Source organism: Trachemys scripta, chromosome 3 (genome assembly GCF_013100865.1).
Source record: "Trachemys scripta elegans isolate TJP31775 chromosome 3, CAS_Tse_1.0, whole genome shotgun sequence".
Lineage (NCBI taxonomy): Eukaryota > Metazoa > Chordata > Testudines > Emydidae > Trachemys > Trachemys scripta.
The window spans coordinates 109,235,612-109,262,724 of NC_048300.1; the positions used below are offsets into that span (position 1 = coordinate 109,235,612).

The 27,113-nt window shown below is 39.1% G+C and overlaps 1 protein-coding gene across 12 annotated transcripts in view; it reads left to right on the top strand.

Annotated features, from left to right (window-relative positions):
- PTPRK (protein tyrosine phosphatase receptor type K) overlaps nt 1–27,113 on the top strand; it is a 563,838-nt gene that overhangs the window by 337,459 nt on the left and 199,266 nt on the right. For all 12 annotated transcript variants that reach the window (XM_034765702.1, XM_034765705.1, XM_034765703.1 and 9 more), the window contains exon 7: nt 17,297–17,590. In XM_034765702.1, the coding sequence (XP_034621593.1) occupies nt 17,297–17,590 (294 nt within the window). The remainder of the gene's footprint in view (nt 1–17,296; nt 17,591–27,113) is intronic.

Consider the following 27,113-nt stretch of genomic DNA (forward strand, 5'->3'; position numbering starts at 1 on the left):
AGCAGCTCTGGCTGCTGTGGTTCTAGTTTCCGGAACTTGACAGTAAATTTCACTGTTCACTCTGAAACCTTCAATGGGAAAAAAAATCTTTTTAATGTATTAATATGTATACTCTATACCATATACAAAACTCATTTCCCTGAACACGAGGGGGATAAACTCTTATTCCTGTATAACATTTATTATTGTTTCTTTTTCTTTTAAACTTTAAGAAAATAAAATTGTGTCTAACATTAAAGTCCAGATGAAGTAGTGGGGTTTTAAAACCTAGTTTGCTTCTGTCATTCCCTAAAAAGTTCCTCTAGGCTTTGGAACCCAGCAAAGCCCATCTGGCATTGAGTGGGTGGGCAGCTGCTTTTTCTTGTAATAGTTCATTCATTTCTGAAATATTTATTATTTTCTCTCCATTAATCACTCCATGGGAGATGCTCAAGCAATCTGTTTTAAGGTTAACTTTTTCCCTCCCTGATACTCGAGCAAGTTTATAAATTCATAAATTCCAAGGCCAAAAGCAACCATTGTGATCTTCTAGTCTGACCTGTGTAATGTCGGCCATAGAACTTCCCAAAATAATTCCTGATTCAACTAGAGTATAAGTTCCCTCACTTCCTCTTCTCTGTGACTCAGCAGGTGGATGGGATAGAAAGTCAAGCATCTAAGGACTTCCCATATCTAAGCTTCTTATGCCATTTCAATAGGCTGCCTTCTCACTGGTAAGAAAAAGATTAGATATTTGTAGTGAGATGTACAAAAGACACTGCAGATCATTTCTTGGGGAAAAAAATTATAGAAATGGAAATAAATTACTACAATCCCTTGATTTCTGTGCCCATTGTGAGCCACCTGGGGTTTAGTTGGTTTTTTTTGTACATATAAACCTTGAAACTGGAATTTGTGTGAAAATATTCATCCTTAGTCTCCAATTGTGTTGTGATTGGCATTTAAGATATTTGTGGTGTTCGTGCTTGATCCTGTTTAATCTTTCTAAATAATGGTACATCTGTAAACAGACTCATTCAGCCAGGTACTCATATTGTTTCCATAAAGTGTACATATATTTCAAATGTGTATCTGTACTCCTTTCATTATTAAATTTAGCATGACAATGTATTTGTCTTGGTAATCACCATTTGAAAACAAACATATGCACTTTATTGTTCATTGGAATAATAAGGCTAATTTATTCATAGATTCATTGATCCCAAGACTAGAAGGGACCATTGTGATCATCTAGTCTGACCTCCTGTATAACACAGGCCATGGAACTTCCCCAAAGTAATTCCTAGAGCAGATCTTTTAGAAAAACATCCAATTTTGATTTAAAAATTGTCAGTGATGGAGAATCCATCACCACTCTTGGTAAATTGTTCCAATGGTTAATTACTCTCACTGTTAAACATTTATGCCTTATTTCTAGTCTGAATTTGTCTAGCTTCAACTTCCAGACATTGGATTGCATTATACCTTTCTCTGCTAGACTGAAGAGCCCATTATTAAATATCTGTTCCCCATGTAGGTACATATAGACTATTATAAAGTCACCCCTTAACCTTCTCTTTGTCAAGCTAAATAGATTGAGCTTGTTTTCTAATTCTTTAATCATTGTTGTGGTTCTTCTCTGAACCCTCTCCAATTTGTCAACCTCTTTCTTGAATTATGGACACCAAAACTAAATACAGATTTCCAGCACAGGTCACACTAGTGACAAATGTACAGGTAAAATAACCTCCCTATTCCTATTTGAGATCCCCCTGTTGATGAATCCCAGGATTGCACTAGTATGATCCAATGGCTGTAAATTGAGGTTAGATACATTCAGACTGGAAATAAGGCATAAATTGAAACTATTAGACTTCAGTGGGCTTGCAAGAGCCATTTACCATGCATCTTACTTCACACCACTCACACCTGCACGTTTGTAGACAAGTTGTATCATTTTGTTGTGTGACTAGAGAAGGGACCTATCTGAGATTATGCCTCTTCATCAACTGCTTAAGAATTCAGCTCAGTCCACTCTTAATTCCAGACTGATGCCATCACCTCCATGATTATTTCATTCCCTGGCACCATCTATGGAGCTGGATTCCTGAGAATGGTGGCATGCTATTATGTCACAGGTAGAAAGCTGGCTTCATAAGTTTTCATAAACATTCAGGTACCTGTTTTTAGGTACCATCATTTGTTGTTTCATATGACTGGGAAATTTTGTCAACACACATGAAATGATACCCATTTTTAATAGTTAGATTCTACAAGTGATCTGTAGCGTGCACCATAAAAGTATAGAAAAATCATTATTATTCTGGAGTTAGCAACAGAAATATTCCAAGTTAATGTCTGGAGGACCGTATAAACCATGCAGATCTCACTTTGCTTGTTTTACTACATCACCCAAAACCCATTTATTAAAACACTGTGCTTCTTTTCTTAACTGCTGCCCATCTGTTTACCAATATCTAAGGAAGCATTTCTAGTTAGTGTACCTTAAAGTTACTTAAGCACTTGTCACCTCCGGTATTCATTATATGGAAGTGTGTTAATGTTAGGTGTAGAGGTTTGGAATCTGTTAAGAGTTCCTTACCCTTGGCTAATTGGAAACACACTTCGTCCAATGAAAATATTTTTTCCTACATATGTAAGAAAAAATAAAGAATTTCTATTCTATTTGCAGATAACAAACTGGAAGTAAAAGTGACTTTGTGGCATCAGCCCCTCCCCCAGCACCCTGTTCACTCAGCCATTCCATGACTTCCAATCCATCACTGCTGATGTCTTCTTGTCTGCTCTCAGCCTCTCCTCCTTGTCCTTTCTTCCATTGATATGGTTGTTGACTCTCTCCATGTTTCTCTTTCCTCCACCATTGACTTGATTCCTTTTTTATCTCTCTGTCCTATGCAATTCCTGTCCTGCCAACGCCCAGCCCTGGCTCACAAATTCAACCTCTCCTCCTCCATTTCTGCCATTTCCCTACTAAACAACTCTACTTCTCCAATTTAATTGAATCCCATGCCTGCAATCCCAGACACCTCTTCATAACCTTTGACTCACTTCTCAAACTCTCCCTTTCTCCTACTTCCACTTCTCTGTCCACATAGACCTCGACAATTTTTTTCAAGAGAAAAATTGACAAAATATGGTGTGACCTTCCCCTTTCTCTCAGCTTGTCGCCCTCCTACCACAAACTCTTTCTCTCTCTCTCTCCTCCATCACAGATGCAGAAGTGTCTCATCCACTGGCCCTAGTGACCCCATCCTATCTCCTAAACTCCCTCATGCCCACTCTCATCCTTTCCCTTACTCTACTCCGTAACCTCTCACTCTCCCCCTGACTTCCCCTCACAATGCAAACATGCTGTAGTCTCTCCCATCTTAAACAAAAAACAACAACAAAAAACCACCCTTTACGCCACTTGCCTCTCCTGCTACTATCCCATCCCCCTTTTCCCTTTATGTTCTAAGCTCATTGAATGTGCTGTTTACATTCATTACTCCAGTTACATCCTAAATCCTCTCCAATTCAACTTCTGCTCCAGGCACTCCACTGAAACCACTCTCACCAAAATCTCTAATGATCTGTTCTTTGCCGCATCTCAGAACCAGTACTCCATCCTCATCCTCTTTGACCTGTCAGCTGCCTTCAACATAATTGACCATGTTTGTCTTCTTGAAATCTTGTCCTCCATTGGCTTCCACGACTCTCTCCTCTCCTGGTTTCTCCTCCTACCTCTCTAATCACCCCTTCAGTGTGTGTCCTTCTCACCCTCCCCCCCCCCAGTTTTCTGTGGGCATTCCACAGGGCTCTGTCCTTGGTCCCCTTCTCTTCCATTACCTTCTCTGATTTGCAAACACAAATTCAACTACCATTTCTATGCTGACCCTCCCTGGTCTATCTATGTACTTCAGACCTGTCTCCTTTTCAAACTGAAATCTTCACCTGTCTCTCTGACATTTCCTTGTGGACTTCTAGCTATCAGCTCAAGCTCAGCATGCCTAAACATGGCTTCCCCACAAGCCTTTCTCGCAACCTTCTTTCCTGATCACTATTGACAATACCGCCATCATGCCTGTCACTCAGGCCCAAAGCCTGGGCATCATTCTTGACTTACGTCTAAATCTTGCTGATTCTTTCTACGTAATATCTCTAAGATACCAACTTTCTTATTCATCCACTTAGCTAAAACTCTCGTCCAGGCTCGCATCTTGAGTACTGTGACATCCTTTTTTCTGGCCATGACAAGTGCAGTCTTGCCCTGCTTGTATCCTTTCAGAATGCTGCAGCAAAGATCATCATTCTCTGAGCCTGTCTCTTTTAGCATGTCACCCCACTCTTTGCATTTCTCCGCTGGCTCCCTCTCTTGTAACATCAAAAATAAGCTACTTCACTGTCAGGGCCCTTCCTATCCCACCTTCTGTACTATCTCTCATTCAGTGTGCAAAGGTTGATTCCTGTCTCCAGTCAGACCATGATGCCAGCCTCCACTGCATGCGAATTAAATTTTCAAACAAGCACCTTCGTTCTTTCCTCCCACACACTTGGGAGGAGCTTCCAGTAAACATCTGCAATGCCACTTCATTTTCTCCTTCAAATCACCCCTTAAAACTGTCCTTTGCCGTAATCCATACACAAGACGTGACATTTACGCTGCTAATATGCTGAGACCACAGCCTATCATGCTGACCATCATTGTCTTATTGTTTCCTTCTACTTCCCCATATGTCTGTGTCCATCTGTTGTCTCTTTGTCTTCTGCTTAGATTGTAAGCTCTTTTGGGGCTGGAGACTGACTTTTTGGTCTGTGTTTGTACAGCACAGAGCACAATGGAGTCCTGGTCCATGGCTGGGCTCCTAAGTGCTTCGATAATACAAATAATAAATAAATGCAAATTGAGGATGTTGGCATTGGGTTGAACTCAAGATTTAAAATTGAAACAAGTAATTAATCTGCATAGTTCCAGTGCACAAAACAAGTGTATAGTATCGACTCTGTGAGCTGAGGGGTGAAAACATTATCTATAACTGTAAATCATGAGGCAAATCCTGCTGCTCTTTTGTAGGCAGAACTCTGTCACTTCAGTGGAAGCGTTATCTAAGCAAGGTTCAAATTCAGAGGTGTGCCATGCCTCTTCAAATGCTGAGGGCAAAGTTCTTGTCACTGATCATGAATAAAACTATAACACAGCTGTGGAATCCTAATGCCTTATGCTTTGTCACCATCTGCATGGTTTAATGTTTCAAACAGGACACTGTATTTCTGCACCTACCCCTTCAGCTTTATTCCTCCTTTCCATTACAGGCAACTGGCAATTTGACAGCATGACTACTTGTGCAATGGTGTATAAAATGTACTATTCTCACTCACTCCATTGCACAAGCCATGCATTAGCGAATTCTAAATCATTTTTGGGAGGTGCCAGTTTTTGAAGAAGGGATTCAATTTTGTTCTTAACCTACAATGAATGTTCCTTTCTAGCAATAACCGAAAAGTTGAGATCTCGTGGGACTCACTGATGCATGTGGAGAATGAAGTAATTGTGATGAAAATTCTGAGTTAGCTTTACAACTGGCTCATTTACACTGAACAAAATCTTCATCTTTATGTGTAGTGCAGCACATTATGGTCACCACATTTTCTTTCATGCAGACCAACTATTGTGTATTTTCATTGCTCTCTGAAGTAATGTCCTGTAAAAATGTCTTTATAATACAATATATAATCTTTTTGACAAAACAAGCCATCCACTTCTAATTGATTACTATGGTGGCATGTACTGGTATCCTAAAATACCAGCCGTGTGCCTGTGCTTACAAGATGTGGGGGAGAACATACTTCAATTTTTAAGAAAATCTTGTTTATTTTCATATGTACGCTGAGCATGAGCCTAACGTTGTTTTCAATTTCTGCTGAGAGTGCTGAAGCAACACATTGTTCCTTTTATTTAAGGGCAGATAATAAAATGATTGCAATGGTGTTTCAAATCAAGGTGAATAAAATGCCATGATGATGCATAGGATATGAAATCACTATGCAGAAGTTAGCATTTTCCACAGTGAAATAATAATTCTTATTTCAGCACTTTGGGCGGTCAGTAACTACTGTGTCACAAAGATTAAACACTTTTATAGCTGCACAATCTTTTTTGTACTTCAGACATAAACTTGATATATTATGCAGGTACTTGAAAGTTTGAGCTAAACTGTGACATTCAGTATCAACATTAGCAGAGACCCTAAATTTAAAGCTGACATTGCTGTGGCTAAATACAATGGGGTCATAATTATGCAAAGTGTCATGGGCTGCTGTTCAGTTTGCCATTTCTGTTGTGTCTGTTCATACTAACAGGATCTTTATACAGCATTACTGAATTTTACCAAGTTATTTTGGGTGTTTATGTTAAAATGCTTGTGTTAAGACAAATTCTTTCAGTTTTCCCATTTTTGGTAATAAAGACAAATGAGAATTAATGCCATATTTATAGCTGTGCCTTTTATGAGAGTTGGATAAATCACTCGATGCCACCTGGTCACTAAGCAATTGCTTAGTGTTCTTTTGTTCCAGTCAACTAATTCCTTTAATTAAATAGTAACATTTTGTAGGAACTGTGTATCAATGTCAGGGCAATCAACTGGCAACAGGGTACAAGGCAGTTAAGGGGTAAATTTTACTTGTTGAAGTTACAATGAGTGTATATCCCATATCGTATGAATAGGTGTGGCAGAATTCAATTTTTATCTTTTTATATCAGTGGATATCAATCTATACATATTTTTTATTTTTATAAATTTAAATGTTCACAATTTTGGGACAATTATAGAAGGGGCCCAAACAATGGAGGGGGAGAGGGGAGAGTCAAACAATTAATGGCAGTAGACATTAATATTTTAAAAAGTTAATGCCTTATAAATAGTTAAAACACAATTTGTCAACATCACAGATCCAAATATATAAATTAAGTATCCATACATCTAACTCTAAAAACTTCTCAAGCAACATTTTTCTTACTTTTCCTTCATGTAAATTTCAGTTAGTATCAATGGACATTTTTTGTTTGTGTCTGTGTAGTGAAATAAATGTTTATCAATGTTTATTGATAAAAAAATACAATCCTACATATGAAGCCGCTCAGCATGGGACTGACAGTGCTGGAAGGGCAGCTAGAACTTTGCAGTAGAGTGATAGATCTCATGCTGTTAGGTCTTTCCCATCATAACTGCTGTAATTTGTGCACACAGATGAATAGTTGAAAGTGCTGAGGTGTTTGAACTATCTCTGTATTGTTCATCTAAAAAATATAAATGTGAGGGTTGTGACAATTTGGAAAACTTATCTATGTATAACTTTTGAATTCTGGTTGGTTTTATGAAATTGCTGTATCACTGAATGCCTCAGGGTATGTAGAATCAGCCATTTATGGACAGACCTGGGCTAGGGCAGTGCAACAAGAGTCATTGAGTTGTTAACTTGGAAGTACCCTAGAACAATGAGATGTCTGCAGCTCAGGATAAAGTGGTTCTTCCCAGGTTGTCTGCAAGGGTGAGGCTGGAGCAATGGAAAATCCACAGAAGAAAAGAGAGAAAAAATAAATTAAAAAAAGACAAAAGCAGTTAGAAGCTGCTGTTGAAAAAGGACGTGCTCATTGGGTTAAGGGGGAACATTTTGATCATCTAACCTGAATAAGCAAAGGAGAGCTTGTTTCAGGAGTCAGAGGAGAGACCACATCTACCCTAAAAAGTTTTTCTGCCAGAATTTTTGCTGCATTACAGCTGCTGAAATGCTAAGTTGCTAGAGCCACGCATGGACTTGGCTGCTCTTCCTGGTTCTGCATGTCCTCACTGTGAGAAACTGTATCAGCAGACAATGTAGTGCACCATAGGTAGGCACCTCAGTGGTCCAGAACCACTATCTGTCACAACAGCTTGTTGGGATGTTTTGCAGTACATTGTGGGATACCAGTACTGTGCTCAGGGACCTATGGGAGTTTGGGGCCAAGTTCTCATAGTTTCCTTTCCTCCATCCCATAATGTTTTTTCTATCCCATAACTTTTGGCGTTTTTAAAAAAATACTTTCAGTTCCTTGTGCTGGCAGAAACATGGATCCTGCACAGATCAGCAGAGTTATCACGTCTGTTTTGGAGATAGGGCATGCAATTCTTCTGTATTGGTGGAATTTCAGTGACTATGATTGCAACATCTGCTGGTGGTGCTGCAATGAAGATGAGACAGGACTTGATAAGGAGGAGGAATGGATGATGGCAAACAATGCATGAAAATTGTTGGGTGTTGCAGGCATTCATTGACCAGCTCCACATGGTGGAGTGGGATTTCTGGGCCTGAGAAACAAGCAGTGACTGGTGGGATCGTACTGCAATGCAGATCTGGGAGGATCAGCTGAGAACTTTCAGATGTTTCAGGCCCCATCCTAGATCTGTGTACTGAGCTTATCTCTGCCATCCAGCACAGAGACACCAGAATGAAAGTTGCTTTGATGGTGGAAAAGTGAGTGGTGATCGTGCTTTGGATGCTTGCCCATACTGCTGTCTCTTGGAGGGCAATCAGCTTGGGGTTGAAAATACACAGTGGGGAAGGTTGTCAGCCAAGTGTGCAAGTTCATTAAGCATCTCCTAGGAGACCTGGCCTACCCTTTGCTTCCCTGGCTTGTGAAACTGGACACTTGCACAGCGGCAAGGAAAGATTTAACTGCAAGTGCAGGTCGGATGACTTTTCAAAGTGCATTTGGTAGACTGCAAGGGTGCTGGCAATGCCCCTTGACTAGGCTGGATCTCAGTGAGGCTTATATTCCCCATTTTCATTGCTGCATGTTGTGTATTACATAATATTTGAAAAGCAAAGGTGGAAACCTTACCAGCAAGGTGATAGGATGAAGTGGACCAACTGTCTGCTGATTTTGAGCAGCCAGGCACAGAGGCAATTATGAGAGTCCACTGGGATGCTTTTTGGTTGAAGAAGACCGTAAAAGATCATTGTAACTGGGTGTCAGAGTACTGTTGCATGCTGCTTTTGTGTACTACTTTCTGTGATTGACTTGAACATGGATTTTAAATTATTCATAAATGCCAGTTATGAACGTGCTGGGAGAGATGGTACTTTGGTCTGTGATATTTTAGGGTTACCATATTTCAATCCTGCAAAAAGAGGACACTCCACAGGGCCCCGGCCCCGTCCCAACTCTGCCCCTTCCCCACCCCTGCCCCAACTCTGCCAAGTCCCTGCCCCCACTCCGCCCCAGGGTGACCAGAGCAAAAAAAACCCCCAAAAACCCGGCATTAGAGGGGGGGGAAAAAAAACCAACCGCCGTTTCTCTCTCCGCCTCCGCAAGCGCTCTCCCCCCCCCCGCCTCCCGGAGACGCAGGGGGAGCACGGGACCTGGGTGAGTGAGTCCGGCCTGGCCCCGAACGCAGGCAGGACTCGGGCGGTACCTGGAGGGAGAGTAGGGGGGTGGCCCGCGGAGCCAGGCGGTGGCTGTTCGTTCTCCCCACTTGGACAGCGGGACTCGGAAGCAGCCGCTGCTGCAGCTCCCACTGCCGCAGGGGGAGGAAGCGGCCAAGCATGTGGCACTCGGCGGCTGCTGCTCTGGCGCCCGGGCCCGAACCGTCTGAGCCCAGGCCTGCTGTGGGGACCCAGCAGCGTGCATGCTGCGCCCAGCCCCTGGCCAGTCATGTCTGGGCTCGCTGCCCAGCTGGTGCAATCCCGCGGGCAGCCCCGGGGCGGAGGCATCGGCAGCCCCGTTCGTTCCCCTGCAGGACCCAAATGGGATGGGGGGCTGGGGCCTGCTGCCCCCACTCCAGAGCCGCCCGCAGGATTGCACCAGCTGGGTCCCTGCAGCAGGCCCAGGCTCAAGGGGTTCACGCCTTCACGCCCCAGGCGCCAGAGCTGCAGCTGCCGAGCACCACATGCTTGGCCGCTTCTCCCTGCGGCAGTGGGAGCTGCAGCAGTGGCTGCTCCCGAGTCTGGCTGCCCAGGTGGGGAGAATGAACAGCCGCCGCCTGGCCCTGGAAAGTTGGAGCCCGGGGAGGAGGCGGTCCCCTTACCATGCCTCCCTATTTTCCCGGACATGTCCTGCTTTTTGGAAATTCCTTCCGGACGGGGATTTGAGGACCAAGAAGCTGGACATGTCCTGGAAAATCCAGACGTATGGTAACCCTATGATATTTGTTTAGTGAAACCCAGTAAATATACTGTGATTATTTTTTTATGGCATGCAAATGAACAATGACCACACTTGTTAACAATAGTTAACTTGGTGGGTTATTGGACACTTATAAAACCTTATTAAACTTTACACCTTTATTATATATAGTAAAACAAAGCAAGTGCTGGTGTTTGGTGTTAATCGCAGGCCAGTGTATGTATAGTCAGAGCTCTCCTTGTTTTCCAGTGGTACAGGTAAGGCTGCAAGCTATGCTGGTGCCTGGTTTGGAGGTGGGGTGGGGTGGGGTGGGGTGTGTATGATCCTGTGAACATTGAATTGTCCGTGGTGGGATTTTTAAAGGGTCTAAGAGAGGTAGGTGGTCAGTTCCCATTGACTAACTGCTCTTTGTGTAATCTTGTTGGAGTTTTGGGTTTTTTTAAGTGACCCTTCTTCTAACCACAGACACACGGTCTACCTCACGAACCTGTTAGTCCCAGAGGCAGTCTGACATCATTGCTCCTTAATTGGCTACAAGAGCGTCTGTTCAGTAAAATGCTCCTTTCTGTAATCCCCAGGAGACACCACAACCCCGTCTTTGTGTACACTGTACCCCTGGCTCCTCCTGACACTTGGGAGAATGAGACCTTTAGGCAGAGCTGCATCGGTTTCTCTTTTAGCAGTTTAAAGCGCAGCCAATGTGTGTTTCAAGCAGTTATGAAGCTAAAGATGAATTGCATTGCTCAATACCAGTTAATTTTCTTCCATCACTGCAAAGCTTTCTAGACAAAAATGACATTGCTTGGAATATTGAATGAAATGTTTGCTATTAAACATTAATATTTTATTCCATCCGTGGAACAAGAGCATTTAAAAACAAGTATTTTTGCTGAAAATTTTCATATGTTTTTAATGTCCTCCAAATTTTCCATTACTTAAGCCCAGCAGGGACCATTAGATCATCTAGTCTGACCTGCCTAACACAGGCCAATACATTTCATTTATTTGCCCCTGTATTGAGCCCATTGTCTTGTCTGAATAAAGCACACCTTCCAGAAAGGCATCCAGCCTTGCTCTGAAGATATCAAGATATGGGGAATCCACCACTTCCCTTGGTAGCTTGTTTCAATGGTTAATCACTCTCACTGTTAAACGTTTGTGATTTAAGCCTAATCTGAATTTATCTGGCTTTAGCTTTTCAGCTATTGGTTCTTGTTATGCCCTTTTTCACTAGATTAAAGAGCCCTTTAGTATCTAACATTTTCTCCCTGGGGGAAGGTACCTATACACCATAATCAAATCATTTCTCAATCTTCTTTTTGATAAGCTAAACATATTGAACTCTTCAAGTGTGTCTTTGTAAGGCATTTTCTCTAGCCTGCAAATCATTTGTGTGGCTCTTTTCTGTACCTTCTCCAATTTTCCAACATTCTTTTTAAAAAAATGTGGACACCAGAACTGTATGCAGGTGTCACGGTTTTGGGGTGCAATCCAGACCAGTGAGGGGTTATGTCACCACCTGCCCTGTAACTCTGGGTGCCTTAAATACTCTGCTGCTCTGGCTCACAGCCCTGATACCAACAGTCAGCAGGCAAACGCAGTATCCTACGTGTCAGTGTGCTGTGCAGCCTTGGTTCAGCACTTCTGACCTCAGCAGTACATCTGTGCAGTTATCCTTATCAACTGTTTGATATCTTATGAAATCAGGTTTGTTTGACAAGATCTGTTTTCCATAAAACCGTGCTGACTGGTATTAATTATACTCCCATCCTTTAATTCTTTATGAAGTGAATCCTACATAAGCTCTTCCATTATTTTATGTGGGATTGATATCCAGTTTACTGGCCTGTAATTATCTGAGTCATCCTGCATACCCTTTTTGAATATTGGCACAATATTCCATGTTTTGAATAATTTAAACATACCAGTGCTGCAGGTTGCAATGTTATCATATTATGAATGTTAACCTAAGAGATGTTGCTTCAGAATTTTGGCGTTTATTGTTTGTGATAATGAGCATAGTTATTCAAATTGAAGAGTAAATATTCACAGTTACAATACTGCCCAACCCTAAATGTTCAAAAATCATTTGATTGGTTTAAAAATAATGTGGTTTAAAAATAAACGCTGAATTTCTTTTTATTTGCCTTTTTCGTTTTTGTACTTTTCAAATGCAGACAAATCACATTTTCAATTTTTTTTTTCTGGAACTGAGGGCTAGACACTTGTTTTAAAGTAATGCTGAGCTTTTCATGTAATCACCTGACTGAAAGCTAGGGATTTCAGTAAAATATTGAATACTGTAAGAATTGTGAGAAAATAAAAAAGTTGGCAACACTGTTAAATTTGGCAAATTGCTGCCACTAAAATAAATGTTACCTTAACCCTCCTCCTTCACCCAAAGTTTGGGCACATGTTCTGTCCTGGAAGGGAGACGTAGTGGTGTGGGTGGAGGTTTGCTACTGTATGTACATGTGGACTCTGTGTGTAGTATAGGTTAGTACATAAAAGTGGACTGGGTGAATTATATTGAATAATGCATTAGTAATGTTGTAATAGGTATATTTTACATGCTAGTACATAATGTTTTACTTTTATAATACCACTTACGATACTAAAATCATTAGTAATTTTCCTGGTTGCTTGTTTGCCCATTATATAGAATTAATTATTAACACACAATGTGTAACGTTAAGGATGTGACACAACCATTTAACAGCAAGAAAAATCAGTTAAAGTTGATGCTTTGTGCCTACTCTATTCAGTGGTGCCTAAATATCTCAGTGCATTTAATGCATAATGTCATTCAAATCCTGATTTGAACATACTGAATTACTAATAGGCAAAATGGAGATGTCATACTGATGAAATGTCAGTCTTAATTTGTGATTAACTTAGCTTTAGGCATTTTGAGCTGGCCAAATACTGCAAAACTTTATACATGAACATTCACATTTTAGAAGTTTGTGCTCCTTTTATGTTTTCTTTCTGCGGACATTCTAGCAGCCAAGTTCACTGGCAGGATTGCTCACCAAAATGGCTAAGTTTAAGAAATAGTGCACAATATTTGTGGAAAGCTTATCCTTAGTTCCTAAATGAAAATATTCACAGCTGATTGCTAGAGTTGCACTCATCATAGAAGGGAATGAAATTACCAAGTGTGATCTATGTGAAAAGTTTGGAATTTGTTACAAATATCTACTCGGTGATCATATTGAAATAACCCATGAACAAATCCCTAGGTTGGAACACAAGACTAAAGCTAAATTCAATGAAAATATTGTTTGCTGTAAAAAGTTCATATCTCTCTGGTCATAAGAATGGCCATACTGGGTCAGACTAATGGTCCATTTAGCCCAGTGTCCTGTCTCTGACAGTGTCCAATGTCAGTTGCTTCAAAGAGAATGGACAGAACAGGGCAATTTCAAGCGATCCATCCCATCGTCCAGGCCCAACTTCTGGCAGTTGGAGGTTTAGGGACACCCAGAGCATAGGGTTGTGTCCCTGACCATCTTGGCTAATAGCCATTGGTGGATCTATCTTCTTTAATTCTTTTTTTAACCCATTTATACTATTGGCCTTCACCACATCCCAAGGCAATGAGTTCCACAGGTTGACTGTGTGGTGTGTGAAGAAGTACCTGCTTTTGTTTGTTTTAAACCTGCTGCCTATTAATTTCATCATATGACCCCCCTCGTTTTTGTGTTATGTGAAGGGGTAAATAACGCTTCCTTATTCACATTCTCCACAGCGTTCATGATTTTATAGACCTCTGTTATATTCACCCCTTAGTCATCTCTTTTCTAAGATGAACAGATTCAGACTTTTTAGCGTCTCATAGTATGGAAACTGTTATATGCTCCTAATCATTTCCATTGCACTTCTCTGTACCCTTTCAAGTTCTAATATCTTTTTTGAGATGTGGCACCCAGGACTGCATATACTATCAGGGTGTGGGTGTATCATGGATTTGTATAGTGGCATTATGTTATTTTCTGTTTTATTATTTATTGCTTGCCTAATGATTCCTAATGTTCTGTTAGATTTTTTTTTTTTTTTTTGACTGCCACTGCACACTGAGCAGATGTTTTAAGGGAACTATCCACTATGGCTCCAATATCTCTTTCTTTACTGGTAACAGCTAATTTAGACCCCATCATTTTGTATCTATAGTTGGGATTATTTTTTCCTGTGTGCATTACTTTGCAAAGTGGTTTCAGCTTCAAGTGCACTTAAATGTGTGCTTATGTCATTTGAATTTTTTTCATAAGCTCACAGATGTGATAAGTAATTATTAATTCTGAGATTATATCAATCACAAAATGAAAGTTCAAACTTTTTTTCCTCTTTAAGTTTTGTAGTAGTATTTACTTGTGACTAAATTCTTGTATGCTTCAAGACAGAGTGAACTTTTTTTGAGAGGGTAACTTTGGGGATCCCCTCTTGCTTATCATCTTTATTTCTTTCCATACCACACCTGAAACCTTTACATTTGGACAAACTATCTTCCCAGCTCACTTGGAAAGAGTATTGCTCTGGACTACAAGACTGGAAAACCACATGCTCCCTTATCCTGCAGGATCACTGTAATGTGTACTGATATATGCAGTGAATCCAACCTGAGAGCCCATTGATTGGGTAGTGTTGCATACATCTGATAATAGTGTAATAGAAGTGATATCACATCATCATAATGGCCTCAACACACCTACTAATTGTTAGTGTTATTTTTCAAGTCATAACATTTTCAGGTTACTAGATCTGTAAAAGCAAATTATACAATTTGAAATTGTAATTGGAGAATATTTGATAGATCTGGTCCTAGAATAATGAACGAGAATCATTAATAGTAAGTTAATTGGGTAACATCAAAAAAGTTTATCTGGTATATTGGGATTGCATGGTTCAGTTGACTCTTAGTGTACTTTAGGGAATTTTGGTTGCACCATACCTCTGGATCTGATGGTGCATTGTGTTATGAAGAATATTAATACTGCTGCAGAACAATTACTTGTTCATTTGCTAACTGATTAAAATTCATGCATAATTTATTAGAACGGGAAGAGACTTTCTAAATAAGTCTTTGTCCTCAAGAGCTTAAAAACAAAATGCATATGCTAATGTAAGAATACACTTTACATCCAACATAAAAATTTAATATGCAATGGTATATTAGTTTCATTAATGCATAGTTTCACTTGTAATAATCATGCTGTTAATCAAAGTATATACTTCTAAACATAGCTTCATATTGTAGAGTTTCAGAACTCAGAGTTGGTGGTGTATCATCCTCAACAATGTTTATGTTGTTAGCTATAAGACTGACCTTAGAAATCATTAGTTTGCCATTTAATATGCTAGTTCCACAGGAAATGAATTGCCTTCATTAAGCTATGCTACATTGCTGAGGTTTGATTCAGATAAAGAGGCTTATGCCTAGTTTATGCCAGAAACTCGGGGGTGGGGGGGGAGGGAGGGAGGGAGAAGAAGAGAAATTTAGATGAATAATTAGTTCAGATACCTGAGAGTCCAGATTATCCTGAACTAAACTGTGTAGAACTTGTGCACATCACTGAATCAGGCCTAGGTCTGTCACTGAGGATGAATGAAAAGAATCCCAGCTGTTCCCGTTCTGAGATATCATGGATTCGTATGAGAGCACAATTTTCAAATTGTGTAACATGAGATGAGTGCTTTGATTGCAGGCCTTCTACGGACGCTCATGGGAAATCCCTCCCTGGCAAGATTTTGTAAATACTTGCTATTTGGGCAATCTGACCCCTTCTAAAAATGGCAAGTATGCACTTCCAGAAAAAAAATATCTAGTAGCTCCAGAGTAATGTCATCTCTAGTAGAGATGCACAGGGACAAAGAAATCTCATCCTGAACTTCACCTCAAAGTGCTGATAGAATGTAACTTGGAAGCAGTTGAGATCCTGTTCCAGATCATCATTGTTCTGAATAAGCACATGGTGATGATATATTGACTAACGATTTTTACATAGTCACTTTTCAAAGGTAGAACCACACTTTAACTACTTCATTTTCTTAAAGGTGTTGTGTTTTCTTTTTGGGGGGCAGGGTTGAAGGATGGTAGAGGTCTGGGGTTAGATTTCTTTTGTATGCACTTCCCACCAGATGTCTCTACCTGTTTGGAGTTGCTGTTTTGGTTCTGCAGTACTGTTGTGTGAAATCCCTGTGAGACTTGAATTTAGCATTGTTGACTAATTAACTGAAACAAATTAGCTGAAATATGTGCCATCTGGAATGAAAATGAACCTTCCATGTTTATCAGTGGATTCATTTTATTGGAAAAATACACGTTGCTTTGATTGTTTCTTAAACTAAATGACTCCTAGGCAATGTACTACTCCAGGCAAAAATTTCATAGATTTTCCCCCCTCACCTTTTCAGTCCCCTGTTGCTAACTTTCACTTTACAGCTTTGTTAAAATTATATTAAAGGGGGGTGTAGGTTGCATTGTGTACCCATTTCAGACATCTGAATGCCAGGATAAGTTATTTGATTGAGGAACCATAAATAATTCCATATATTGTTGTTATAAATCTTTACATTGTCACCGTCCAGTCAGTATTGCCCAGTTCTAAACATTCTGAATGGCTTTGATATATTTCCATATTGTTCACCCTACACTGCATTTGGCAGGTTTGAAATGGACTGCAATGATTTTTTTTGGAGATGCTCTCAAGGGGGCAGTGGAACGTGACACTGAAGCTATTACTGCAGGAATTGTTCATAGCTTCTCTCAATAAAATAAAATGAGTTGGTTTTGAAATTCAAAGTCCTATTTTTTTGTCTTATAAAATACATGAATTATCATGAAGTGATTCACAATAGTTCAAGAAACGTTACCAGATAAGGATCTTATAAACCAGCACAGTCCTGGAACAGGGGAATAAATAAATATAGCTTATTGACTTCAGTGGAGCTACACTGAATTATAACAACTGCGAATATAGCCTCCTGTTGTTAATGCTGTATTATTCTGGCTTTGCTTCCCAGTTTTGGCATCTCTACAACTGCAGGATGACACTTCTTGTTGGGCGAGGCCTTTAGCTGTACATATATTAATAATATTGTGATATTTTTAAGTTTGGTTTTATTCACTGTGTATTTTTGAATTTCTTACAGAACCACCTCGACCAATAGCACCCCCCCAATTACTTGGTGTTGGGCCTACATATTTGCTGATTCAGCTGAATGCTAATTCCATAATTGGTGATGGGCCTATAATTCTGAAAGAAGTGGAGTACCGGATGACATCTGGGACCTGGACAGAAACCCATGCTGTAAATGCACCAACTTATAAGCTATGGCACTTAGACCCAGACACTGAGTATGAGATTCGTGTCCTCCTTACCAGGCCAGGAGAAGGAGGAACTGGCCAGCCAGGACCACCGCTTATCACCAGAACCAAATGTGCAGGTGAGGTCTGTTTTTGTTGTTGTTGTTGTTGTTGTTTTCCACTTTGTTTTCACTGTAATGATGCTGTTACTATAGCAATAGTTCTCCTTTGCTGGTACCGCCAAAGGTCTGAAAGTTCTTATGCCAGCCTGGCCCCCATATTCATTCCACAAACAAATTCCAACTGGACAGGGTATTCTAATGCTTGTCTTAGTATGTGTGATCCTTCTGTTCAGTTACTATGGAAAAGGGTCAGCGCCAGAGTTAGGCACTAATGTCATAAGTGTCCTCAACTTGACCAGGTCAGTGAGTTTATATTCCAGAAAATTAGACCATCTGTATTGATACTCTTTTATTTTGAAACTAAACATTGCTTTTCTTGGGAGCTGAAGCATTCTGCTTATTTAATTCCCTAAACAAACAAGCTCTCAGCCTAAAGCAATTCTGAAACTGCAGGCAATTTTGAAATAGGCGATCTTATTTCTAATTTACCATACAGTGTATACCTCTCTTGAAAAGTGAAAGGACTCATGTGTGTATCTCAGGTCAGATAACCACTACTGAAATCTAGTCTAGATTAAAGTGTCAGTTCAATTCTCTTAAATAATTTTAGACCTTGCTCCAAAAACATAGTATAGAAATTCTTTATTTCTTTATTTATTCAGCTTCTTTATTAAGGCGACACAACCTAGAATTTCTTCCCAGACATCAGTTGGGTATACTTTCTTGTTCCTAATATGTGAAAGACTGAGGCTGCCTAATATGAAAAAGATAAGAGGAGAGGTCATGGTATATTAAAGGCCTGACATCCCTTTAGCTGGCCAATTTAAGGGAAGCAAGGTGGTGTAATTTTTAAAGCATGAAAATATACACATTTATAAAAAATAAAATATATATTCTTGATGAGTTTGTTGGAATGACTAGATCAAAATAATACTTAAAAGTGATAAACATTTGTTCAAGTAATTGATTTGAATATTAAAACATCAAAACAACAAGCAATATAGCTTGCAGTGCTTTTGATACCACAATAGCACAGGAACCTATTTTTTAATGAAAGATGGCAACTGTAGGCCCTGGGAGGTTGAGTTACCTGCCCCAGGTAATATAGTGAGTCATTGACAGGATCCAGATTAGAATATGATTTCCAGGTCTGCTCCATTCATCCATCTCCCATAATAGTGAAGACAGGTATTTCTCTTCCAGGAAGGCTTCCTTTGGGCTTTTGCAACTATGTTGTAGTTTTAAAACTTGCAAAATCAGTATAAAAATCTATCTGAAGTGTGTGTATGTGTGTGTGTCTGTTAGAAAGCAAACACAATATCAGCCTCTTCAAAAAAAAGTTTTAAAAACCAAGAATAAAGCCAATAATGAAACAGCTAGCAGTGTGATAAATCCTTTGCTAGTCGTGTTAGCTTGGTGACTATCAGGTGGCCTACTATGCTGTATTGTATTCCACTAGCTGCAGTACCTTGTTTTGGAAAATTCTAGTTTTTGTTTCAGACAAGACTGCTTATTTTTAAGACAGCTATCCTTACTGCCCTTTTGTTAGTTCTGTCTTTCTGTATGTTTTGTAAGCTTTAGGTTCAATTTTGAAACAAGTTATAATTGATTACCCATGTAATATCATTTATTTCCAGTCACTGTATTTGATATGTCAGTGTGAAACTACCTTGCTTTACTGTGTGGATAAGAAACGCATTACTGAACATTCACTGGATGGGTTTTAAATGTTTATGCTCTAAGTAATAACTAACATTGAATTATCAGGAATAATATGTTAGTAAAATGCTATTGGTTATTTTACCACAAGAATAAACAGTTGCTTTATTTTGGGAGGAGATTGAAAATGATTTTTACACATTGTTGGTTTAGAATTTACAAATGCCATGACATTTCAGAATAATATGCTATTGATCTATTAGTCTGTGTTTCACTTCAGAACATCTTACATGTTGTGCAATTTGAAGTACAATTGCACAAGTTTGGGCATCAAGCATTCGATGTAGTTATCAGGTGGCAAGAGTGGTTGAACAAGTAGTTCTATCTCCTAAACAGTGAGTTAAAACAGTGACCAGTGATTTCTGGAGGACTTTTATAAGGTGCCAGACAAAATTAATTAAATTATTTGTGTAACTGGAATTTGATAGATGATTTTTCCTATGCTTAAATTTAGTGACTATATTATACTGAAAATATAGATTTTTTTTTTTTAACCAGATCACATCCATATGTGGGCAATTAACGGTAATAATCAGCAGACAAATATATGATACGACTGAGTATTTTTAAATAACTAGAATGAGAATATAAAACACACTAACCAGAACATGATTTTCTTTTTAAAATTATACGTCTTGAGAACACAGGTCCAGTCTTGTTTTCATTTTTAAGCAGGTTATAGCCATTTTGCTAGGAGCAGTAATATGCTCCAAGGTGTATTTGGTGAGAGGTAATTACATGCCTCTGGTGGCTGAGGGCACTTGTCCTCATCTCATTCCTCACAATGCACGTGAAGTGTGTGATTCCTGCAGTTATAACAACACTGTATTATTGCTCACATAAGTATTTTAAAATAAAAGGAAGTGAGATGCTGTTTTAATAGGAAGCAATCCTAATACCTAACTGCGCAATAAGGCAAGGATGTCTTCCTGTGAGATTTTCCTTTTGAGGATATCATCTGGCATCAGAACGTGTGTGCAATCTGTCTTTCCTGTGTTAGGCTGAAATAAAATATGCTGTATTTTAAAATTGTCCACTTAGCGTGCTTTAGCCATTGTATTTTAGAAATTGTTCTGTTACATTGGCTGCTGCTTCTGAATAACTGTTAACAGCTGAGCTTTCTCATTAACTGATATTTTAGTGGCAAAGAAGGTCAACAGTTCATTCTGTCCAGAACTTAATATATCCACACAGTCAGTAGAGCTCCTACTTCACTGAAGGTCAGTGCGGTTTGTGATTTTCAGTAATACATGTAGATCTGTGGAGCAAAGGGAAAATTATCTGATTTTCATTCAAAACCCTTTAAGTAAACTTGTGTCAGTGGGTTTTTTATAAAGCAAGGAAAGGGATGAAGCTTTTCCCTTCTGGTTACAGCTTTATCGAAGCTGAAAATGGAACCATATGAATTGATTTTTTTACTATTGTCCAGGATAATTATCAGTCACAGAGACTAATAATCAATGACAATCAGCCTTAAGTCACAAAAACTGTTTCAGGTGTTTGTTAAACAGTGCAACGTTGACTTAAGGTTCGGCTTTAGTTAAAGGTTCAGGATCAGGGCTGTTTTCCACTCTGTTTTCTGAATGTGGAGTATTTGTTTGTGATTTCCATGTTATTAATTTTGAAAACAGAAGACAAAGAATACCAGGATGTTGTTGAACTTCCCATCAGCAAAAAAGCACATAATGAGAATAAGTAGCACAAAGAAAATAATCTAAAGTGTTTTTACATTTTCTTTTAAATCTTAAAATTAGGCTCCAGAGATTAGTGTATTTGGGGGCCCAGCTCTTCATGGCCATCTAGATTAATATGCCATGCTAGTTATTTTTTTAAGTAATTGTATGCAATTTTCAAATAGAGCAGTAGGGCCACCAGAAATGTTTAAAAATCACTTGTGCTGAGGGCTGACTGGCTGCAATAGTTACACTTCTCTTACTATTAATTGTCCTGTTGAAGACTATGGAGTGGGGCTGGAGATTTTTGGTAGCTAGAACTAATGAACCTGTCCAGGAGAATTTGGCACCAGAGGGAAGGAAAAAGATTATAAGGTTCTGTGTAGGGGGTGGAAAACAAGACAATGCAGAGGAAAGGGAAGTTTCTTACTCGGATCAGAGTTCCCATTCAGGCACTCATTCCTCTCCCTTCTTTATTTCTGTAAGAAATACCAGGTGAATACTCCTTGTTCCTGCCACCCAAGTGGCAGTATGCCTCTGGATGAGACATGAGTGAGTTAGTCCCCTCCCATCCTCATATTGAAGGGGTGTGGGGAGGTCATCTGAAAAGCTCCCAACCCCCATTCCTGCTGACATTGTTTCTTATGGGTCATTTCTGCTGAAGTGGGGTATTTCTGTTTTTTGCACCTTTTTTCTCAGTCTAACATTGCTCTTTTCCCTGATCCAAACTTGGCCTTCCTCAGGCAGAATAAAATAAATGATACTTTCACAATATTTTTATTTCTCAATAAATATGTTTTGTATTTGGAGAAAAGGCTAGATGATATTCTCATCATACGATGATGAAATTCTTTGCATTCCAACAGTAACTAACAAAGATGTTAAAGAGCAGCTAATAAAGTTAGACATCTTTAAATAAGAAGGTTCTGATAACTTGTATCCAATAATTTTAAAAGAGCTGACCACAAAGCTTTCTGGACCATTAATGTTGATTTTCAATAACTCCTGGAACTCTGGGGAAATTCTAGAAGCCTGGAAGAAAGCTAACGTTGTGTCAGTATTTAAAAGGGTAAATAGGATGACCCAGGTGAAGTCAGCTTGACTTTGATCCTGGGCTATATAATGGAATGGCTCATCCAGAATGCAATTAATAAAAAGAGTAATATTATTAATGCCAATCAACATGGATGTATTCATACATTTATAAGGCCAGGAGACATTATTGTGATCCTCTAATCTAACCTCCTTTATAACACTGGAAAGAGGATGTCCCTGAATTAATTCATTTGTAAATCAAGATGTTTTTCTAAAAGATTGCCAGTGATGAAGACTCCACTGCAACAGTTGGTAAGTTGTTCAAATGGTTACTTATAAAAATGGAACTTGTCAAACAAACTTGATAAAAGGTTTTAATGAGTTTACAAGTTTGACTGATAAAGGTAGTATTGTTGATGTAAGGTCCTTAGCTTTCTGTAAAACATTTGATTTGGTGCCACATTAGATTTTGATTAAGAAACTAGAATGATACATTTAATGTATGTCACGTTGATTTTGTATTAAAAACTGGTTAACTAATTGGTCTCAAAATGTAATTATAAAGAGGAAATAATTATTTAAAGGGTGTCTTTCTAGTAGGGTCAGTTCTTGGACCTACACGGTTTAATAGTTTTATTAATAATCTGTTAGAAAACATAAAATAATCACTAATAAACTTTGCAGACATCACAAATACTGGGCGAGTGGTAAATAATGAAGAAGACAGGTCACGATACAGAGTGATATGGATCACTTGTTAAAGCTGGACACAAGCAAACAATATATGTTTCAAGATGGCCAAATGTAAGGTCATGCATCCAGGAACAAAGAATGTCACTCATACTTACAGAATTGGGAAACTCTATCCTGCGAAGCAATGACTCGGGAGAAAAATAACTTAGGATTCATGGGGGATAATAGCTGAACATGAGCTCCCAGTGCGATGCTGTGACCAAAAGGGCTAATGCGATCCTTGGATGTATAAACAGGGGGCTCATGAGTAGGAGTAGGGAGTTTACCTCTGTGTGTGTGTGTGTGTGTGTGTGTGTGTGTGTGTGTGTGTGTGTGTAAAAAATAAGTATTAGCCCCTTTGATTGGATAGAGAGCCTGTTTCTAATCAAGTGACTTTTCCAAAGGAACACATTGAGTCAGTGGTGGAGTTTGGGTTGACACTCATTTGTTCCTGGTTCCATGTCCCTAGTTCTGTCCTCTAGCCCAACCTACAGCTAAAAAGCATACAACTTCTATTGAATTTTTTTATTTGATATCGTTTGTGTAACTTGTTTCATTCAACATTGACTTTTGAAAGCAGTTCAATTTTCCATCCCATGTTATTAATTCCTGGAAGGTATTTTATTACTGTAGGAAATGACCTGTTTAATTATCCTTAGTACTTGAGAAGCTGAGTCTAACAATACTATAAACGCAAATTTTGTTGTTTAAATTGTATGGAATTGTGTATAACACCAAGGGAAGGCCAGCGTTACATTGGTAAAGGATGTCACAAAACTTACTGCCAAATCAGACTGAAATATTACATAGAATGTGGCTCTCCAAGTGTAGAATGTGCTGCCCATGTGTTCACTTGCCAGTTTATAACTCATAGAATCATAGAATATCAGGGTTGGAAGGGACCTCAGAAGATCATCTAGTTCAACCCCCTGCTCAAAGCAGGACAAATCCCCAGACAGTTTTTTTTTTTTTTTTAAACCCCAGTTCCCTAAATGGCCCCGTCAAGGATTAAACTCACAACCCTGGGTTTAGCAGGCCAATGCTCAAATCACTGAGCTATCCCTCCCCCCTCATAGTAGTTCATGGTGTTACAAATAAGTAAATATTCCAATTGCACCAAATCGTCTCAGAAAAATGGTCTTGTGATTAAGGCACTGGACTGGGACTCAGGAGATCTGAGTTCAGTTCCTGATTCTGCCACAGACTTCCCGTGTAACCTTGGCAAGTCACTTAATCTCTCTGTGCCTCAGTTACCATCTGTAAAATGAGAATAATACATCCTTTCTCCCGGCCTTTGTCTATCCTGTCCATTTCAGTTATAGGCCGTTCAGGGCAGGCAGTGACTCTTACTTTGTACTTGTACTGTGCCTAATACAGTGGGACATGTTGGCGGTGACTCTGAATTTCTACCACAATAAAAATAATAAATTGTTAATCATCAGAATTAGTGTAATAAAGGTCAAAGGAAGTACTAGAGAATGACTCATTGAACTGTCAGCAATATGTCCATGCAATGCTGTAATCTGAAACCAAGAAAAATGTGTATAGATAGGAATTATTTTTCTTGGCAGTAATTGGAAATGGTAGCAAGGAGGAGACTTGAAAGAAACATTTTGAAGGGGTTAGAATCATTCTTTTTTTTTTTTTAGTGCTGTTTTACTGCGTGCATATTCAGAACATAAATATTTTAGATTTATCCTATGCAACAAGAAAAAGAAAACACATGGAATAAATATTATTGTATAATCTAATCTGTATAACAGTAGTCCTTTCAATAATACTGTAAACATTGTAATGTTACATTGACTTTTTTTGCATTTTTTAATTATATTTTCTGAGTGCCCTCCCACACCTTTTTTTTAATGAGGGTAAAAGCCCCACCTTTCCCCATGAAATAATGACATTGGTCCTACACCGTTTTATATGATAATTCCCAGACTAAATAATTTAGCTCTGAATTTTAATAGCTTTTTTTAATAAATGATAATTTGTAGATTGATTTGTGTCAGTGATTAAGTGTTCAGACCTCCAAATCATCAGCTTGGAAGCAGAAGTTCTGCTCCTTTAAGGTAATTCATGGTAGGCTCTCAAATCAGTTTGTCTCTGGGATGGCTTAAGACAAACAGAATTCCTGCTTAGAACTTGAAAAGCCTAAGTTGCAAATAGTGATTGCTGTGTTGGCTCCAGCCAATATAAAGATCTGCTGAAAATAAGTAAAAGAAAAATGTTAGTTTCAAAAACATGTTATTGAAGAGGAGACTTGCACAGTTCATACAGTTCATCCACACTAATGGTTTGCTATTAAAGCTCTTCTACTCTGCTTCTTAACTCTGTTGTAAGCCATTATCTTTGCATGTAAATCATTACATTCTAAAGACCTAACTCTTGGGCAGACAGTGCTATATTGCAGCAGTCAGGTTAAGAACGTGAGAAAATGTCATATGTTACGTTAATATAGAAACATTCATCCTGAAGAATTGGACTCTGAAGCTTTACACGCTTGTGTGTGTGTGTGTGCAAATAAACTTTTCCTACCACTGAAAAGCAGCCATTGTGCACTAGCACTACTATGTAAGGCCACAGTCCTGCACTGTGATTTGTGCACAGCGCTTTGTTCCTCCTGTACACATCACAATGCAGGATCAGGCACTAAGTTTGTAAGAAATATAGTGAGCAATTGACTTGTTTTTACATAAGAACATAAGTGATCTCTCTCCTGCCATCCATCTCCACCCTCTGACAGACAGACAGGCTAGGGACACCATTCCTTACCTGTCCTGGCTAATAGCCTTTAATGGACTTAACCACCATGAATTTATCCAGTTCTCTTTTAAACTCTGTTATAGTCCTAGCCTTCACAACCTCCTCAGGTAAGGAGTTCCACAAGTTGACTGTGCACTGCGTGAAGAAGAATTTCCTTTTATTTGTTTTAAACCTGCTGCCTATTAATTTCATTTGATGACCCATAGTTCTTGTATAATGGGAATAAGTAAATAACTTTTCCTTATCCACTTTCTCCACATCACTCATGATTTTATATACCTCTATCATATCCCCCCTTAGACTCCTCTTTTCCAAGCTGAAGAGTCCTAGCCTCTTTAATCTCTTCTCATATGGGACCCGTTCCAAACCCTTAATCATTTTAGTTGCCTTTTCTGAACCTTTTCTAGTGCCAGTATATCTTTTTTGAGATGAGGAGACCACATCTGTATGCAGTATTCGAGATGAGGGCGTACCATCGATTTATATAAGGGCAATAATATATTCTCAGTCTTATTCTCTATCCCCTTTTTAATGATTCCTAACATCCTGTTTGCTTTTTTGACCGCCTCTGCACACTGCGTGGACATTTTCAGAGAACTATCCACAATGACTCCAAGATCTTTTTCCTGACTTCTTGTAGCTAAATTAGCCCCCATCATATTGTATGTATAGTTGGGGTTATTTTTTCCAATGTGCATTACTTTACATTTATTCACATTAAATTTCATTTGCCATTTTGTTGCCCAATCACTTAGTTTTGTGAGATCTTTTTGAAGTTCTTCACAGTCTGCTTTGGACTTAACTATCTTTAGCAGTTTAGTATCATCTGCAAACTTTGCCACCTCACTGTTTACCCCTTTCTCCAGATCATTTATGAATAAGTTGAATAGGATCGGTCTGAGGACTGACCCTTGGGGAACACCACTAGTTACCCCTCTCCATTCTGAGAATTTACCATTAATTCCTACCCTTTGTTCCCTGTCTTTTAACCAGTTCTCAATCCATGAAAGGACCTTCCCTTTTATCCCATGGCAGCTTAATTTACATAAGAGCCTTTGGTGAGGGACCTTGTCAAAGGTTTTCTGGAAATCTAAGTACACTATGTCCACTGGATCCCCCTTGTCCACATGTTTGTTGACCCCTTCAAAGAATTCTAATAGATTAGTAAGACACGATTTCCCTTTACAGAAACCATGTTGACTATTGCTTAATAGTTTGTTTTTCTGTGTGTCGGACAATTTTATTCTTAACTACTGTTTCGACTAATTTGCCCGGTACAGACGTTAGACTTACCGGTCTGTAATTGCCGGGATCACCTCTAGAGCCCTTTTTAAATATTGGCGTTACATTAGCTAACTTCCAGTCATTGGGTACAGAAGCCGATTTAAAGGACAGGTTACAAACCTTAGTTAACAGTTCCGCAACTTCACATTTGAGTTCTTTCAGAACTCTTGGGTGAATGCCATCTGGTCCCGGTGACTTGTTAATGTTAAGTTTATCAATTAATTCCAAAACCTCTTCTCCTGACACTTCAATACGTGACAGTTCCTCAGATTTGTCACCTACAAAAGCCAGCTCAGGTTTGGGAATCTCCCTAACATCCTCAGCCGTGAAGACTG